This window comes from Ylistrum balloti, unplaced genomic scaffold, assembly GCF_031769215.1.
Source record: "Ylistrum balloti isolate Yb309-2 unplaced genomic scaffold, AGI_CSIRO_Ybal_v1 Utg370538, whole genome shotgun sequence".
Lineage (NCBI taxonomy): Eukaryota > Metazoa > Mollusca > Bivalvia > Pectinida > Pectinidae > Ylistrum > Ylistrum balloti.
The window spans coordinates 306421-327635 of NW_026782342.1; the positions used below are offsets into that span (position 1 = coordinate 306421).

The 21215-nt window shown below is 34.8% G+C and overlaps 1 protein-coding gene across 1 annotated transcript; it reads right to left on the bottom strand.

The window, feature by feature from the left end:
- Positions 1–2: 2 nt before the first annotated feature.
- On the bottom strand, positions 3–13889 carry LOC132556002 (elongation of very long chain fatty acids protein 4-like). Its single transcript, XM_060220390.1, has 8 exons — positions 13812–13889; positions 9504–9576; positions 8919–9106; positions 5259–5339; positions 3308–3364; positions 2331–2445; positions 880–1007; positions 3–207 (listed from the first exon to the last, which is right to left on the bottom strand). The coding sequence occupies exons 2-8, from the start codon at positions 9562–9564 to the stop codon at positions 28–30; spliced, it is 810 nt and encodes a 269-aa protein (XP_060076373.1). The 5' UTR covers positions 9565–9576; positions 13812–13889; the 3' UTR covers positions 3–27.
- Between the last annotated feature and the right edge of the window lie 7326 nt (positions 13890–21215).

The window sequence follows — 21215 nt, forward strand, 5'->3', positions numbered from 1 at the left end:
TGTAATAGACTGTATGAGTTATCTTAATCAGTAAAGTTTCGACTTCCGTTCTCGTTGTTTGAGGAGGTAAGCACGATAATAAAAGTTACCAAAAAGTACGATGAGTGAAATAGAATAGAGGAAAACGGCGATGTTAAAGCCTTGAGGGAAATCACAGTCGATCATCAAGTTATAGCCAGTATGTAAGACGAAGGCCACGAACTGGATCTGAAATACACATATATAATCACATCATGTAAAAATTATATTTACATTGTACCTTAAAGATCGCACTTTTTACTTCAAGTTTAAGGTAAAAACGCCAAATTTGAACCATCGAAAAAAACCCACATTTACAATAACTAAGTGTCCCTTCATTCAACTCCACACATTCAGACATCCTAATCATTTAAACTTTGTCATCTAAAGCTACAAACCAAATTACTGTTTCGATACAATCTTAATTTCATTTCACAAATAAAAATATCAACATCATTATGTAACGTCTGACCTTACCTAAGTAGGAAAGTCAATTTTCCCAAATAAACACATTTGATTTATCAAACAAGTTCATTGCTTAGTAAGTAAATCTCACTGAAGTCTTCGGGTAGTAAGATGGCCCAAGAGAAGAGATATTAAAGTCAGCATTTTTTGTCAATGTTAAAAGGTCCTGGACTACAACGCTTTATGTATCATTGTGTTCATCTTTAAATTGAGGAAACCTTTATATATTTGTTTCCCAAAAGGGTCCAAAGACTCGGACCGTATTTAGTTCTAACATTAAGAGCTTTGGATCTAAAGTCAATCTGATTCGTTATCATATTTCACATATTAAAATATTCTGTTTGCAGATGTTTATATGTCAGTACAGAATATACTGGGTTCTATGAGGACACGTACCAACTGTAGTCGCGTGAGGTAGCGTTTCCACCAGAGATATTTCTGCATGTGTGGCCCGACACCGGACAGGAAGTAGTATGAGTACATGATGATGTGTACGAAAGAGTTCAACATACCGATGAAAAAAGCTGTAAATAAAAATAACTTTTTAACTCAAAATAACTTTTTTTTACTCTAACTTTTCCCAACTTAAGACTCCTGTCATCATCGATCCATCTAGTCTTAATCTGATTGTTTTTCTTCAGAAGTCTCTGTAAATCTGCATTTTGTTAATATTTTGCCCTAGATAATTTGATTTGAGTTTGGATTATGATTATGTTGAAATGTTGGTATTTTTCTCGTTGTTGTATCAGATAGATAACGTAATATAAAGTATCTTCACGGTTCGCCGTAACCTGCGTGGTGTTAAACTTCATCTAAATAATGACACATTTTTAAAAAAACAAATTTTGCAGTTATTTTCAACAATAGGAATTTCGAAACTTATTAAATTTCGGTGTTAGTTCACCTTACCACCTTGTTTTTTGACATTCAGATGTCGACCACTGATTTTCCTCTGTCTCCTTACTGACAACAACAGTTTAGACCTTACTGCTATTGTTTTAGATTTTCAAATCTTGGCTGAAACTTTTCATTTATTCTTCACTTCGCTTTCTTTCATTACATGAATTTGATGTCAAACAGTTTCATGAACTTTCCCAGATATCCTTACCTTGGCCTTCAGCTAATTAATGACGTCAGCTTGACCTCTAGTGATTTATGACCTTACGATGAGGACATTAACAGTTTTCACTACTTCACCTTAACCTCCATTTGCTTTAAGACCTCATAATAACGCCCATTTGTTTAACGAGCTTACCTCAGCAATTTATATCCTGACCTTGACCTTCCAGACTTAACAATGTCATATTGTTGCTTTATTATGTTACTTTGACGCCCGACAGTTTCATGGCCTCATCCTGAACCCAGTGGCTTCATGACCTTAACTTGACACACTCACATCTATAGCCTTAACTTTACCTCCAGCAATTCAATGAACTAACATTGACCATAACATTCTAAATACTTTATCTTGACCTCGAATAGTTTAATGTCAAGACCTCAAGCCTGCGGTGTTATGACCTGACCTGATTACAACAGTTGTAGCGTTATCTTGACCCAAACAGTGTAATGACCCGACCTTGACCCCAGAAGTATCATGACCCCCTACACTTTATTTTCTTATCTTGACCTGGCCTACCCACGAGTTTTTAAGCTAACCCACCCAAACAGTTTAGTGACCTAAGCTTGACCCGAAACACTTTGTTACTTTATGTTGACCTAAACAGTTTCATGGCTGACCTGACCACAACTGCTTCTAATTTTTTCTTCACCCCAACTGTTTAATGGCCTGGCCTTTGACCCCAGCAGTATCATGATCTAAGCATGACCTCAACAGTTTTAAGTCTCACCTTGACCTCCTGCAATGTATTTCACACCTAGCCACCAGTTGATGATCATAGTACAGTGATGATACACGTGTAAGAATGATACTTGGTCAAACTTCTTTCTTATGATGAAAAACACCTGTAACGTCCGAAAATAATACTTCAATATATTCAATATAGCGTTAATTAAAACGAGCATATGCTGTGGTTTTTGAAATGAAAATAAACAATGTTAATAAAAGGTTTTCTGTTTGTTTCTTTCACTGTATTAAGCAAACATTATTATAAAAATTACAAGAACATTTCAACATTACAAAAAGTCCATCCGTACCTACGTTAAACACGTAACGGATATATAATGAAAGGTGTTCGTGACGGCCTAATTAGCTATACTGGATATAAGACTATCGCGTTAGTGGTGACCACACTAACAAGTCGGATTAGTAGACGTCGGATTAATGTGACAAGATGAACAAACATCCGGATTAGTGGTGACTGGATTAACAAGTCGGATTTGTAAATATCGGATAAATGAGACCAGACACAGAACGATCCAGATTAGTAAACGGCGGATTGAGGCGAAAAGATGAAGGGATCCGGATAAACGACGAGATTTGAGGATAACTGGTGTTACATTTGATTAATGTCATTTGAAGAAACAGTCGGATTAGTGGTGGCCGGATTAACGACACAATATGAAGAAACATCCGGATTAATGGTGCCCAGATAAATGAGATAAAATGAAGAAAGATTCGGATTAGTGGTAGCCTAATTATCAAAATTTGATAAGAGGATATCCGGAAAAAAGTAGTGGTAAGTTCGATCGTTGACAGTTGATCATTGACAAGAGAAGGTCGGATTAATGGACATCGGATTACTGAGACAATATGAGAAAAAAAACCATACGGATTAGTGGAGACTGGAATCAAGAGAATGTTCATTAATTCGATGGCTGTCCTTGTCTTGGTCTTTAGTAGCAATAATAAGCAGTTAAAACTTACCGTATCTAAAAGTTCGATAACCTTGGAAAAGAAAAACCACCAGCAAACATTCGCCATCTGAAAGCAAATATCAATCAACATGTTAATAACGAGAACATCACGTTAAAATATTAATATGCAAGGATTTCTTTTTGTGTAGCTCCACCAGCATGTAATTAGTATTAACAGCATCTAAACACAAATTCTGTAAAACTGTAAACTGAAAAAATATTATCAAAACAAAGATTTACAAAGAGCCCATAGACATGTACAAGGGCACAACAGAGGCCTGTTTCCTGCTCAAAGAAACAGTTTGTGCTCTGCTCGCAGTGAAATACCCGGAAATTAATTCCATATATGGATTTATATTCTTTCAATTATTCTTAAGGATTTTAAATAAGATATTATTTTTAATGTTTACGGGATTTTCACTGTTTTTTCACGATTTAAAGGAAAATTTGATGATCTTATGTTTGGATATCGGAGTAAATCCAACTTAGTTATCAAACAAAGATCATGATTCTACAATACTACTACTATAAACGTCTAGACTGATATCAGCCATGAAGGTAGTCACCCTTAAGGCTAGTGGGCAGTTACTATAAACGTCCAGACTGATATCAGACCATGAATACTCACCCTTAAGGCTAGTGGGCTGTTACTATAAACGTCTAGACTGATATCAGCCATGAAGGTAGTCACCCTTAAGGCTAGTGGGCTGTTACTATAAACGTCTAGATTGCTATCAGACCATGAATACTCACCCTTAAGGCTAGTGGGCTGTTACTGTAAACGTCTAGACTGATATCAGCCATGAATGTAGTCACCCTTAAGGCTAGAGGGCTGTGGGCTGTTACTATAAACGTCTAGATTGATATCAGCCATGAAGGTAGTCACCCTTAAGGCTAGTGGGCTGTTACTATAAACGTCTAGATTGATATCAGCCATGAAGGTAGTCACCCTTAAGGCTAGTGGGCTGTTACTATAAACATCTAGATTGATATCAGACCATGAAGGTAGTCACCCTTAAGGCTAGTGGGCTGTTACTGTAAACATCTAGATTGATATCAGACCATGAAGGTAGTCACCCGTAAGGCTAGTGGGCTGTTACTATAAACGTCTAGACTGATATCAGACCATGAATACTCACCCTTAAGGCTAGTGGGCTGTTACTATAAACGTCTAGACTGATATCAGACCATGAAGGTAGTCACCCTTAAGGCTTGTGGCTGTTACTATAAACATCTAGATTGATATCAGACCATGAATGTAGTCACCCTTAAGGCTAGTGGGCTGTTACTATAAACGTCTAGACTGATATCAGCCATGAAGGTAGTCACCATTAAGGCTAGTGGGCTGTTACTGTAAACATCTAGATTGATATCAGCCATGAAGGTAGTCACCCTTAAGGCTAGTGGGCTGTTACTGTAAACGTCTAGACTGATATCAGACCATGAAGGTAGTCACCCTTAAGGCTTGTGGCTGTTACTATAAACGTCTAGATTGATATCAGTCATGAAGGTAGTCACCATTAAGGCTAGTGGGTTGTTACTGTAAACATCTAGACTGATATCAGCCATGAAGGTAGTCACCCTTAAGGCTAGCGGGCTGTTACTATAAACGTCTAGATTGATATCAGACCATGAATACTCACCCTTAAGGCTAGTGGGCAGTTACTATAAACGTCTAGATTGATATCAGACCATGAATACTCACCCTTAAGGCTAGCGGGCTGTTACTATAAACATCTAGATTGATATCAGACCATGAATACTCACCCTTAAGGCTAGTGGGCTGTTACTATAAACGTCTAGACTGATATCAGACCATGAATACTCACCCTTAAGGCTAGTGGGTTGTTACTTAAACATCTAGACTGATATCAGACCATGAAGGTAGTCACCCTGAAGGCTAGAGGGCTGTGGTCTGTTACTATAAACGTCTAGACTGATATCAGACCATGAATACTCACCCTTAAGGCTAGTGGGCTGTTACTATAATCTACTGGCTGACACAGGTAGCTATAGTTGGATAAGAGCGATGTTACTAGAAACTGGAAAGATAAAATATACATAGACAAGTTGACTTCATGACTTAACTCAAATTCAGATCTTGTCATATGTAGGTAACTTTTCGTTACTGATGATGGTGTTATCTTTACCTCTGGATCCATCATCGATACTCCAGGGATTACGATTACTTTCGCTCTCTCCACCCCTGTTGTAAATGATAGTATTTGAGTTTCTAAGTGTTGTAAGTGATAATATTTGATTTTGTAGGTATTGTAAATGATGATATTTAGGTTTGTAGGTATTGTAAGTGATGATATTTAGGTTTGTAGGTATTGTAAATGATGATATTTAGGTTTGTAGGTATTGTATGTGATGATATTTAGGTTTGTAGGTATTGTAAGTGATGATATTTAGGTTTGTAGGTATTGTAAATGATGATATTTAGGTTTGTAGGTATTGTATGTGATGATATTTAGGTTTGTAGGTATTGTAAATGATGATATTTAGGTTTGTAGGTATTGTATGTGATGATATTTAGGTTTGTAGGTATTGTAAATGATGATATTTAGGTTTGTAGGTATTGTATGTGATGATATTTAGGTTTGTAGGTATTGTAAATGATGATATTTAGGTTTGTAGGTATTGTAAATGATGATATTTAGGTTTGTAGGTATTGTATGTGATGATATTTAGGTTTGTAGGTATTGTAAGTGATGATATTTAGGTTTGTAGGTATTGTAAATGATGATATTTAGGTTTGTAGGTATTGTATGTGATGATATTTAGGTTTGTAGGTATTGTAAGTGATGATATTTAGGTTTGTAGGTATTGTAAGTGATGATATTTAGGTTTGTAGGTATTGTATGTGATGATATTTAGGTTTGTAGGTATTGTAAATGATGATATTTAGGTTTGTAGGTATTGTATGTGATGATATTTAGGTTTGTAGGTATTGTAAGTGATGATATTTAGGTTTGTAGGTATTGTAAATGATGATATTTAGGTTTGTAGGTATTGTATGTGATGATATTTAGGTTTGTAGGTATTGTAAATGATGATATTTAGGTTTGTAGGTATTGTATGTGATGATATTTAGGTTTGTAGGTATTGTAAATGATGATATTTAGGTTTGTAGGTATTGTATGTGATGATATTTAGGTTTGTAGGTATTGTAAGTGATGATATTTAGGTTTGTAGGTAGTGATGTAAGTGATGATATTTAGGTTTGTAGGTATTGTAAGTGATGATATTTAGGTTTGTAGGTATTGTAAGTGATGATATTTAGGTTTGTAGGTATTGTATGTGATGATATTTAGGTTTGTAGGTATTGTAAGTGATGATATTTAGGTTTGTAGGTATTGTAAGTGATGATATTTAGGTTTGTAGGTATTGTATGTGATGATATTTAGGTTTGTAGTGGTATTGTAGGTATTGTATGATGATATTTAGGTTTGTAGGTGATGATATTTAGGTTTGTAGGTATTGTAAGTGATGATATTTAGGTTTGTAGGTATTGTAAGTGATGATATTGATATTTAGGTTTGTATGTGATGATATTTAGGTTTGTAGGTATTGTAATATTTAGGTTTGTGATGATATTTAGGTTTGTAGGTATTGTATGTGATGATATTTAGGTTTGTAGGTATTGTAAGTGATGATATTTAGGTTTGTAGGTATTGTAAGTGATGATATTTAGGTTTGTAGGTATTGTAAATGATGATATTTAGGTTTGTAGGTATTGTATGTGATGATATTTAGGTTTGTAGGTATTGTAAGTGATGATATTTAGGTTTGTAGGTATTGTAAGTGATGATATTTAGGTTTGTAGGTATTGTATGTGATGATATTTAGGTTTGTAGGTATTGTAAATGATGATATTTAGGTTTGTAGGTATTGTATGTGATGATATTTAGGTTTGTAGGTATTGTAAGTGATGATATTTAGGTTTGTAGGTATTGTAAATGATGATATTTAGGTTTGTAGGTATTGTATGTGATGATATTTAGGTTTGTAGGTATTGTAAGTGATGATATTTAGGTTTGTAGGTATTGTATGTGATGATATTTAGGTTTGTAGGTATTGTAAGTGATGATATTTAGGTTTGTAGGTATTGTAAGTGATGATATTTAGGTTTGTAGGTATTGTAGTGGATATTTAGGTTTGTAGGTATTGTGATATTTAGGTTTGTAGGTAGTGATGATATTTAGGTTTGTAGGTATTGTAAGTGATGATATTTAGGTTTGTAGGTATTGTAAGTGATGATATTTAGGTTTGTAGGTATTGTAGTGATGATATTTAGGTTTTGTAGTGATGATATTTAGGTTTGTAGGTAAGTGATGATATTTAGGTTTGTAGGTATTGTAAGTGATGATATTTAGGTTTGTAGGTATTGTAAGTGATGATATTTAGGTTTGTAGGTATTGTAAGTGATGATATTTAGGTTTGTAGGTATTGTAAGTGATGATATTTAGGTTTGTAGGTATTGTAAGTGATGATATTTGGGTTGGTAAGTATTGTGATATGATTTTATGCTAACTGATATGAACTGTCACTATGCTAAATGTGTTTGAAGAATTACTGGGGAGGATTGAAGAAGTGTACACAAGTCGTGGGTAATTTTCCATGTCTGTTGTTGCTCTTTATTTATTTAGTTTTGTGGTTTTGGTTGCCCAAGTTTGTGTTACTTTGTTTTACTGTTGTATATATTGTTGTGTTTAGTAAATAGTGAGTAGAAGTCATGATAACACGTTACCTCCAATGTTGTGTGTGTACATCATTCAATACATAGATGCTTAAAAGAAAAAAAAAAAAAAAAAACAAGAAAATACCAACATGTCAACATAATCACGATGCACTCTCAAATTTCATAAAAATAGTGCATAATGATATGAACAAGGGAACACGGAAACTCCTGAGAAATGTAAAAGGAGAATAAGACCACGTGTTCCGGAAGAGTAGGCGCCTTCTGATTCATCGACGACACCCGCCATGTAAACTTTGTCAATCCAAGTAAGTAATGTCACGTTCTCAGAATATTTCTCAATGTGATAACTATAACGACCATATAACTGCTCCATACTTTCCATCAACCTGCATTTTTGTTTTTTGAAAACTTGTGTCACGATGTTGGCCATCAGTTGACGACTTCTTGCAACAAACTTGAACCTGATTCGAACCATATAAGGGTGGGTATTCCATAACATTTTAGCTGTAGTGAAAATAAATCTGGGATCGGACATCGTGCTTCTAGTTTCATTTTCATACTGATAAAAAAGATAAGAAGGAAAGGTTCTTACTGGAAAAGAACATCCAGAAACTGGCCACCCATATGGAATATCTACAAGATGACAACGTAGTCTTCATCTACTGTAAGGTCAAAGTCAAGACATATCTTGCTGAAGTAAGAGGATGTTATTACCAGGTCTTAAAACAACTGTTGGTCAAAGTGAGATAGCGAAACATGTTGATGACATCATCGTCACATCAGAAAAACAACAAATAAATAATAAAAAATAACTGCAAATTTCTGAAACGTAAGTGGTAGATTAATATTGTTTTCCTAATTAAGAGCTTTTTAATCACGATATTGAAGTCTTCTAACGAGAAAGCCAGATACTTACCTCGTAAAACATGTAAGATGCGAGACAAACACAGAAGAAGTTGTAAGGGAGTAGTACCCATTTAAGCGGAACGGGTTGTCTGCCCCTCATCACGGAAGGTCCCGCCAGGACAACGACAATATAGGAGAGGAATATTATTGAGATAATGGCCGGGTTTCCCATCAGCAGCCAATTCTCTACTCTCTTGTCTGAAACACAAAAACAAATAAATGTCTCGGCATCATCATCGCAGATTTATCGATGGTCGATTCAGAAATGGCGGCTGGTAATTATTTTGCTTTGGTTTTGTTTTTTGTTTTTTTTCAAAAAGAATGTGTTACTTATCAACTGAATGTTCACAAAGCGATTTATTTTCGTGATCGGATAATGTTACACCATCTGATCGAGCGTAACTTTGGGGATCAGAATGAAAACAAGGGACCACAAATAAAGTCAGTGTATTTGCACGGTTTAAAAAGTTCATCCGTGCGTACGCCTTTCTGTCCGTCGCCTTTTGTCTCTTTTTGAATCACTTCTCTAGTGCAGAATGGTATAAAGATTTTTATTCGTGTCATGTGACTTTCCCCGTAACAGGTGATATACTACCTCCGCGAGCCATTGATGAAGAATAGAACTCCTGGACTCGTTCCATGAATGTCTCCGCCATCGTTATTTCTTCCTGAAGAAACAAATAATAAAAAAGAATTCATGGCATGGATATGATAATGATGCAAACTTTGTTATAAGAACATATTACACAAATCTGGTAGAAAACGGAAATTAAGTTTTCAGGATCACGTGTTCATCGCAAGCCAACAAATGTTTCGTTTTTGTGTCATACTTTTTGTCTTTTGTTTTCTTTTTGAAACTTAAAAATATGAATACAATACAATGAATTTATGAAAATTCACAAACTGCAAATTAAGAAGGACTTTATTGAGTTACTAAATATTGTGCTAATTTATATCTTACAATATTTGTGATTAAACAAATATATTGTAATTGGTTATCGTGTATACTGGTCTTCATCTAGAGGTAAGCAATAAACAAAATATTTATACATAAATAATGCTATCTCAATTTTATAACACAAACTACCTCTTTTAAAATTTCCTATTTAATAAAAATGGTACAACATATTAAAGTTTGAACTAGGAAACCTCCCATTGCATCCAAATACTCATTTTGTTAAGTTAGAAAAAAATTGCTATTTATTTGTAAACTGCATCGAGTTGGATGACGTCTTACGATACTGGTCTTAGAAGTTTTTAATTTTAAGAGCCTTGGCGAGCGAAAATTAAAAACTTCAAGTCCGGTTGGATTAAATCTAAAATGAAATGAAAACAAATGTGAAATATTTGACCAAGAAAATATCATTTTTTTTTTACAGAAAATCAAATGAATACAGTCATTTTCAATACGTTGTCCATATTACGACATCGCAGTCGATATTGATTAGATCAGCCAATGAAAATATTACACGGTATATTACACTACTGACAAACAAAATATTACACGGTATATTACACTACTGACATATACAAAATATTACACGGTATATTACACTACTGACATAAACAAACTATTACACAGTATATTACACTTCTGACAAACAAAATATTACACGGTATATTACACTACTGACATATACAAAATATTACACAGTATATTACACTACTGACAAACAAAATATTACACGGTATATTACACTACTGACATATACAAAATATTACACGGTATATTACACTACTGACAAACAAAATATTACACGGTATATTACACTACTGACAAACAAAATATTACACGGTATATTACACTACTGACATATACAAAATATTACACGGTATATAACACTACTGACATATACAAAATATTACACGGTATATTACACTACTGACATATACAAAATATTACACGGTATATAACACTACTGACAAATAAAATATTACACAGTATATCACACTACTGACATATACAAAATATTACACAGTATATTACACTACTGACATATACAAAATATTACACGGTATATTACACTACTGACATATACAAAATATTACACAGTATATTACACGATATATTACACTACTGACATATACAAAATATTACACAGTATATTACACAGTATATTACACTACTGACATATACAAACTATTACACAGTATATTACACGGTATATTACACTACTGACATATACAAACTATTACACAGTATATTACACAGTATATTACACTACTGACATATACAAAATATTACACAGTATATTACACTACTGACATAAACAAAATATTACACAGTATATTACACTACTGACATAAACACGGTATATTACACTACTGACAAACAAAATATTACACAGTATATTACACTACTGACATATACAAACTATTACACGGTGTATTACACTACTGACATATACAAAATATTACACAGTATATTACACTACTGACATATACAAACTATTACACAGTATATTACACATCTGACAAACAAAATATTACACGGTATATTACACTACTGACATATACATATACGGTATAAAATATATACACGGTATATAACACTGACAAACAAAATATTACACGGTATATTATATACAAACAAAATATTACACGGTATATTACACTACTGACATATACAAAATATTACACGGTATATAACACTACTGACATATACAAACTATTACACAGTATATTACACAGTATATTACACTACTGACATATACAAAATATTACACAGTATATTACACAGTATATTACACTACTGACATATACAAACTATTACACAGTATATTACACGGTATATTACACTACTGACATATACAAACTATTACACAGTATATTACACAGTATATTACACTACTGACATATACAAAATATTACACAGTATATTACACTACTGACATAAACAAAATATTACACAGTATATTACACTACTGACATATACAAACTATTACACAGTATATTACACTACTGACATATACAAAATATTACACGGTATATTACACTACTGACATAAACAAAATATTACACAGTATATACTGACATATACAAAATATTACACAGTATATTACACTAGTATATTACACTACTGACATATACAAAATATTACACGGGTATATTACACTACTGACATATACAAAATATTACACAGTATATTACACGGTATATTACACTACTGACAAACAAAATATTGCACGGTATATTACACTACTGACATATACAAAATATTACACGGTATATTACACTACTGACAAACAAAATATTACACGGTATATTACACTACTGACATATACAAAATATTACACGGTATATTAACTACTGACATTACACAGTATATTACACTACTGACAAACAAAATATACATTACACTACTGACATATACAAAATATTAACTATGACAAACAAAATACACGGTATATTATACTACTACTGACATATACAAAATATTACACAGTATATTACACTACTGACATAAACAAAATATTACACGGTATATTACACTACTGACATATACAAAATACTACACAGTATATTACACTACTGACATATACAAAATATTGTATATTACACTACTGACATATACAAACAAAGTATATATTACACAGTATATTACACTACTGACATATACAAACTATTACACGGTATATTACACTACTGACATAAACAAACTATTACACAGTATATTACACTACTGACATAAACAAACTATTACACAGTATATTACACTACTGACATAAACAAACTATTACACAGTATGACATATACAAAATATTACAGAGTATATTACACTACTGACAAACAAAATATTACACGGTATATTACACTACTGACATATACAAAATATTACACGGTATATAACACTACTGACATATACTGACATAAACAAAATATTACACGGTATATTACACTACTGACATATACAAAATATTACACGGTATATTACACTACTGACATATACAAAATATTACACGGTATATTACACTACTGACATATACAAAATATTACACGGTATATTACACTACTGACAAACAAAATATTACACGGTATATTACACTACTGACATATACAAAATATTACACGGTATATTACACTACTGACATATACAAAATATTACACGGTATATTACACTACTGACATATACAAAATATTACACGGTATATTACACTACTGACATATACAAGATATTACACGGTATATTACACGGTATATTACACGGTATATTACACGGTATATTACACTACTGACATAAACAAACTATTACACAGTATATTACATTACTGAACATATACAAAATATTACACAGTATATTACACTACTGACATATACAAAATATTACACGGTATATATTACAAAATATTACACGGTATATTACTTACTATTTACAATAAATAGCAATAATAATCTAAAAAAGAAAAACCTCCAAAAGAGAAATCTTAAATTAAAAACCTGAAAATAAAAAAATGAAACCTCCAAATATAATCATCTGAAAATAGAAACCTCCAAAAGAGTGATTTTAAAAAAAACTCCAAAATGATAATTAAAAAACATCAATTTCCAAAATTAAAAAAAATCTTAAATTAGAAAACCTGCAAACGAAAATATAAAGATAGAAACTTCCAAAATAACAATTCCTTTTTTAGAACTTCCAAAATAATGATGTAAAAAGTAACCACCAAAATAGCGATCCCAACTGTATTTGAGATAGAAATAAACGTAAATTGAACAAGAAGAAACATGAAACAGAATTCTGATTTTCCTTGTAAAACATCGCCCTCGTAATCCGGATCTTGAATCGCGTCGTCCACGCCAATGTTTAGTTTAGTTAACACCCCAATCGAAAATCCTACAAGCTACATTCATTAACTTTTCTAGATCTGGTAAACACTCGCAACAGAGGTAGTTAAAAGCTTACCAATATTATTGAAGCATGAACAGTGTTTCAGTGGCCCAGGGGTACCAGACGGATTTACTAGGTTCAGTTAACAACGATCAAAACTTCGTCTACCGCCTTATTGCTTTGTCGGTGCAAGGGAAATAACTCTCCATACGTTCAAAGTCCGAGGCGTTGTGTTTGTCTACACTGGGTATATCTAGGTTCAATATGAGATAAGGTTGACCACGTGGTTTCTCTGTATAATCGGTGGTGACGAGTACACCAATAGCGTGTATTTCTTTTGGATTTCAGATGAGTTTGACAAAGTGCCCAACGACAGTTTGTGATCATTTCTGGATGTTTATTTTTTATTTAATATATGATAGGGCATAAACCTTACGGATTCCATTGTTCTCGTGCTATACATATTGAAACCGAGGGGTGTATGAGCGTGAAACAAACAACTCTTAACAAATAACGCTTAATATTATTGATACACATATTACATAGACGATTACGGACTGACTGTTAACACTTATCCATAAAGTACGTACGTTTAACAGGGAATAATAGAATAACAAGTAATAAATTGGAAACATATAATATAATTATTTCCTTAACTATTATTTCAATAAATTATAAATTACCTTTACACATATTTCATAAGTGTATGGACTTCTCATTACAATATATACTTCTTTATTGGTACTCGTGAATGGCAAATCACATTCACGAACGTGTTACACTAATAAAAGGGACACAAATATATAACTCATTTACTAAATTGATAATCACCTCTGTGTGGCAGAAGGCCTTGGCTACTTGCCCAGCTAATTCATTTGATACGAATACAACTATGACATCTGTAAATACATAAACAATAGTGAAAATAAAATTGAATAAAAACATGATCGTACCGGCCGGTATAATGGCGGTCAATCGGGTAAACCCCACACGTACGTACAAATAATACCAAGGACTCTTGGAAAAATACCCCGCGCCGGTTGGGATAAAGGGCAATATAACAGGTTAGAACATATTAATTCTGAAATCGAGATTATACCTCTCTTCTTTCAGTGTCCATCGTCACTGCTGTCATTCTGTCAACTCTTCGTCTACACACAAAAGAAACCGCAAAGAGGAGAGAGAATAGAGAGCGACAGAGAGTGAAAGACAGAGAGAGATAGAGAAACAGGCAGAGAGAGACAGACAGACAGAGAGAGAGAGAGAGAGAGAGAGAGAGAGAGAGAGAGAGAGAGAGAGAGAGAGAGAGAGAGATCTACATTCATATGTATTACTTAAATTTCAATTAAGAGGTCGTAATCAATAGACGTGGCACTGTTTCTCAAACAAGTTTTATTAATTTTATAAACATTTCATTTCACATCGAAAACAATCAACGATTTAATTGTTTCTTATTTTAAATGTTTCGTTCGAAATACAATAGAAAAATAACACGTGATCTCCCTTCTATTAAAACATCACATTCCGACAGAAGCATTCGATCCAAGAACCGTTGGAGCCGAGAGCTGGGATCTTACCACTGTGTTGTCGTTCCGTTATTGGTTCCATGTACATTAAGTTTAGTGTTTGAATTGTCGATGCTTCTTCCAGGAAAAGTAAACAGAACCCTGTATATTTGTCTACACTTAGTATTTAAGTTAATAGAATATACACCTGAAATTTAACACGTCGTCTAGTGTCTTTGATCACTTTGAATTCGCATTAGTCACCTCCTGGGCTTTGAAATTTAGTCCCTTGATATCACTGACGAGTGCTATAAGGACGGAACAGCTGTATGATACAGTTTAATTCTTAATTTGGCTTTACTGTATCTAACTCTTATTAAGGGTATTTTCACTTGTGTGTCTTTTGTATAATCTTCATAGAAACCTTCTTAGTAAAGGCTACAAATTGACAACTGTTGGTAAAACATGTTACATCTGTGTAAATCTATTCATTGATATTGAAATACATATATTCTAAATAAAAAAAGAAAGGTAACACTACTTTATTCTGTGATTAATTAATTAACCACTTCATAAATCTTTACCAATCATGTACGAATAAAGTAATTGATCAATTATGATAAAACTGCAGTCATGGTTCATTATAAAACTGCGTTCAGTTGATTTTATTCGACTGTAAAGGACGTTGGGGTCAATTTCAAAGGTAACACCATTAGTAACGGGTATGGCCACCGTTTGCGAAGTAAACAGCATTGCAGCGTCGTCGCATGGAACTCGTAAACCGGCGGATAATTCGAGGAGAGATGTTGTTCCATTCAGCGATCAAGGCTTGGGCCAGCTCCTGCAAGTTTGACGGCTGATTTTGACGTTCTCTCACGCGTCGCCCAAGAATGTCCCAGACATGCTCAATCGGTGACAAATCAGGTGATTTAGATGGCCAATCTAACACCTGTACGTTATTCTGCTGCAACGCCATGGCGTCTTAAGAATGGCAGAATCGCTGGTCTTAAAATTTCGTCCCGATATCGAATGCCGGTTAAATTGCCATTTAACACAACAAGCCTGGTACGAGTCCCCCCACAAATACCACTCCAAACCATTACACTTCCGCCGCCAAAGCGGTCCCGTTCTGAGTTGCAGCAGTTCGCAAAACGCTCCCCTTGTCGCCTCCACACTCTGCGCCTTCCGTCACCGTGTTGCAGACAAAACCTGGACTCATCTGAAAACAGAACGTTGTTCCATTGTCCTAAGGCCAAACGACGGTGAACACGGGTCCAGTTACGCCGATTATTACGGTGACGTCGCAACAAATTGGGTCCAGTGTAGGGACGCCGCGCTTTCAATTGGTAGGCCCTCAACCTGTTGCGGACTGTTTGGGGAGACACACGACGCCAAAACAGTAGTCTCTACTGCGGTTACGAATCGATTGCGCAAGTGCATCAATCGTATACGACAGTCATCCCTGGCGGTCGTTTTACAGGGTCGGCCGCTTCGGGGACGATCGGATGTTGACCCAGTTTGGTTTAAACGACTTACCAACTGGCAAATTGTCTTAACACTGCAACCAAAATGCCGTGCAACTCGACGGCGAGACTCCCCAGCCTGGATCATGCCTACAGCCCTTTCTCTCTGTAGTTGTGACAGCCGGAGCATAATGATAAAGTTGATAGATAGCAAGATTCGGTGATTTCTAAGCCCTAAGGATCTAAGGAACAGTTGTCAGTTTGAATGTTTATGAAATTCAAGCGAAGATACAAGTTAGTCGCAGAAAACCTCGTGCAGCTCTTTCGCTAATACAGACTTTCGCGCTTGAATGATTTTGGTAACACCCTTGGATTTTGTAATGTAAAACATTACCATTTTCTAATATTGCACATACGTCATTTTGTTTTCACTCCTTTACAGGTATTCGCCAAGGAAACATGTTCACCTTCCTTTTTTGTTGAGTATATTTTCCAATCAGCCGGAAAGTAAAAAGTAACCTTTGTAGTTATAGTTTATTTTTTTTTAAATTTGTTGTTCCTGGTCAATTTTAGACCGCAAATATCGAGAGAAATCCTGTTTGTTTATTTAGATATGTTGTCAGTTGTTTGAGGTTCTGCTTTGGAGACAATGAAACGCCCACCGTCCTCCCTTTGGTGTATTTCTTATACGTGTTTCATGAAGTCGTCTGTGTGGGTGTACGCTCATTTACATATAAGGTGCTGTTTCTCTTACAATCCAATGCAACTAATAAAACCAACCTATCGAGAAGTATTCATGGTTAAAAATTACTATGTAGCAATACTTTCACGAAAAAGCTGAAATATGGTGAGATTTAAAAACTATTGGGTTCTGGTGTAGCGGATATGTTTTACATACGTTCGATAAACGTTGCCTATACCGTGATACATAATGATATCGTGTAAAAACAATGAAATAAAATCAGTGAAACGGAGGTGAAGACCGAAAGTTTATTTTCACAATTTACAAAATGTAATGCCCGACATTACTTTAATGTCTGATTTTCGTTGGTATTCGTAAATAAGTGTATTTTGAAGTGAATCGATTTTAAACACCGAGTTTAAGATTCTTCCTGTCGTATATATAGAACACAAAAGCGTTATTAGAACACGTCTTCAAACTGAAGTCAAGTGTGATTTTCCTGCCAAGCCTGTGTTGTCACGTGAACAAAGCGCCCGAAAATAGTGTTCTCCTTATCCCTTTTCCTAGTCGCGTTTATGAAAATTACTGGTATGTTTCTCACGGTCTGCTAAGTTTATATACACTCCTGGCTATCGTAGTAAACGCATGTTGTCCGTGTCGTTATTTTATGGTATTTATCAATGAATTTCCGTTGTTTTCTGAGTATGAAGTTAAACTATGTGAGATGAGCTATTCCAGTGTCCGTTTTTAATACGTTTGTTAAAATTTAATTAACCGCTGCAAATTGCACACGGTGGATATTCTGTATGATATAGGGCCCTAATTTGAATGTCAGGGTTATGTCATTCAGATAAGTTTACACAGACATATTTATATAACCTGGGAATATTGGCGACCGTGACAGGTATTTGTTTTCGTCTAACAGATGCAGATTTCTCGGACAGTGGAAGAAAGTCAGTATAGAGCAAGTTTTGATTTAAACATTTGTCATTGCAAATAAATATTTTCACAATAAATCGGACACAAGTTTTCATAACTACCTCATACTTTACTTAAAAATCAAAAATACAAGCAATAAATCGATAGGACAATTTACGAGAGAGAGAGAGAGAGAGAGAGAGAGAGAGAGAGAGAGAGAGAGAGAGAGAGAGAGAGAGAGAGAGAGAGAGAGAGAGGGTGGGGGGGGGGGGGGGGGGGGGGCAGAATAAGACTTCAGGGAGTGCTTGGTCAAACCAGATACTTTCAAAAAGTTCAACAAAATAAACAGAACGATATATATCATGATGATACACGTACACATGTTATGTGTTGTATGTAGGTGTGTTATCTCCATTCACAATGCCCCTTATAAAGCCTTGTAATTTCTAATATCATGCCGTCAACCTTAATTCACAAAGGGCCTGTACATCCTACCTTGAAAAATACCAGGAATCGGTTCAGTCTTAATGAGTTGATGATGATATATTGGTCAGATAAAAAAATGCTTTAAAGATATTGTATTCATATCGTACGGATCATTTGATGGAGAAACACGGCCATGATTTCTGTCTTACTTTAAAAAATAATGTTTGTTTTTTTATACTTTACGACGTTTAACAAATCATTTCTCGAAGTTCATTGTTATCTGAGTTCAGATGACAAATTTTTATCATTTACTTATATCAGGTATCCATTTCCCCTGCCTCCTTTTATCTGCCTTGTTTACCGTCAAATACGTGTGCCTCGTTGGGATCTTAAGGTTGGATCTCAGTTCCTAGTTACTGGTTCCTGGTTCCGGAACTGGGAACCAGACCCCAGTTTACTACAATTAGTTGTTTATACTGTATTACTAACAGATCTAAAGTTTTGACCCAAGTTCCATTGTTCATGGTATTTTAGTCTTTAAACTGTGGTCTGGTTCCTAGTTCCGTTTTTTAGTTGAACAGGACTGAGTTCTGGTTCCAATGTCTATTTTTCTTACACAGAACTAGAGTCTGGTTTCCAGGTATTTTTTTTATAAAACGGAACTGGGAAACTTGGAACTATGAACTAATTTCAGGCTCCCTGTGATTGTGTCGTGATATTAGCTATCCATGTGATTATTTCCATTTCTTCGCCAATCGCTTTGACGATTGGAATGATTGTCATAGTTACATGTAAATATGTTTTCATGATTCAACAATTTTCATAGTTGCTTTCACCGGTACTCCTGTTACTTATAGTGTCTAGAGGACGGATGTTTGTTTGGTATGGTAAGTCTAAAGGACGGATGTTTGTTTGGTATGGTAAGCCTAGAGGACGGATGTTTGTTTGGTATGGTAAGTCTAGAGGACGGATGTTTGTTTGATATAGTAAGTCTAGGGGACGGATGTTTGTTTGGTATGGTAAGTCTAGAGGACGGATGTTTGTTTGGTATGGTAAGTCTAGAGGACGGATGTTTGTTTGGTATGGTAAGTCTAGAGGACGGGTGTTTGTTTGGTATGGTAAGTCTAGAGGAGAGATGTTTGTTTGGTATGATAAGTCTAGAGGACGGATGTTTGTTTGGTATGGTAAGTCTAGAGGAGAGATGTTTGAAATGGTAAGTCTAGAGGACGGATGTTTGTTTGATATGGTAAGTCTAGAGGACGGATGTTTGTTTGGTATGGTAAGTCTAGAGGACGGATGTTTGTTTGGTATGGTAAGTCTAGAGGACGGATGTTTGTTTGGTATGGTAAGTCTAGAGGAGAGATGCTTGTTTGAAATGGTAAGTCTAGAGGACGGATGTTTGTTTGATATGGTAAGTTTAGAGGACGGATGTTTGTTTGGTATGGTAAGTCTAGAGGACGGATGTTTGTTTGGTATGGTAAGTCTAGAGGAGAGATGCTTGTTTGAAATGGTAAGTCTAGAGGACGGATGTTTGTTTGATATGGTAAGTTTAGAGGACGGATGTTTGTTTGGTATGGTAAGTCTAGAGGACGGATGTTTGTTTGGTATGGTAAGTCTAGAGGACGGATGTTTGTTTGATATAGTAAGTCTAGAGGACGGATGTTTGTTTGATATAGTAAGTCTAGAGGACGGATGTTTGTTTGGTATGGTAAGTCTAGAGGACGGATGTTTGTTTGGTATGGTAAGTCTAGAGGAGTGATGGGTTTATTTGTTTGATTGTATGATTAATTGGCTCGTCCATAGTCAGGGTTATATGAAGGCTTGCTTTCCTTGTAGTAGCAGATGGATTCTGCATTGCATTATTTCCGGGACATTCGCCTCAAGTCATCCAAAAGGACAAATCCTATAATAGTGTCCGTCCGTCCGTTCGATGAATGGAGATCAAATATTTGATATATAGGATTTCTTCTGAGTGAAGCCTAACAGTCCAACTTAAACAAAACAATTGAATGTGACGTCATGGTGTCCGTGCTGATCTTAAATGAGCTTGTTTCTTTCTTTTTACGTTGGTCTGTGAAATTAGATTTAAAAAAAAACAATGAAGTATACAGCGTTCTGTCGAAAAGGTAATGAAGTGGTGGTTATTTCTCGAAATTCCTAACCAGAAAACGAGAATCTTTTTATGGCCGCAGCCATTTTCACAGTTGTTATTGAGGTGACTGTACTGCCAATTCCTAGAGACACTACAGAAAGATATTTATGTTACTCTGAAAGTAGAATTTCCACTGAATACATGTCTTTGTGCGTGAACAGCCGCAATTTTATGTTTAAGTTTCATGGAAAAATGTGTTTTTGATCGACATAAGGCTGTATCACCACGGGACGTAGAAATTTGATTACAAATGCACATTGGCATCACGGGTACCGGAAGTGGACCCGAGATCACTTGATATCATACCAAGACTTTTTTCACAAGAGTAAAAAT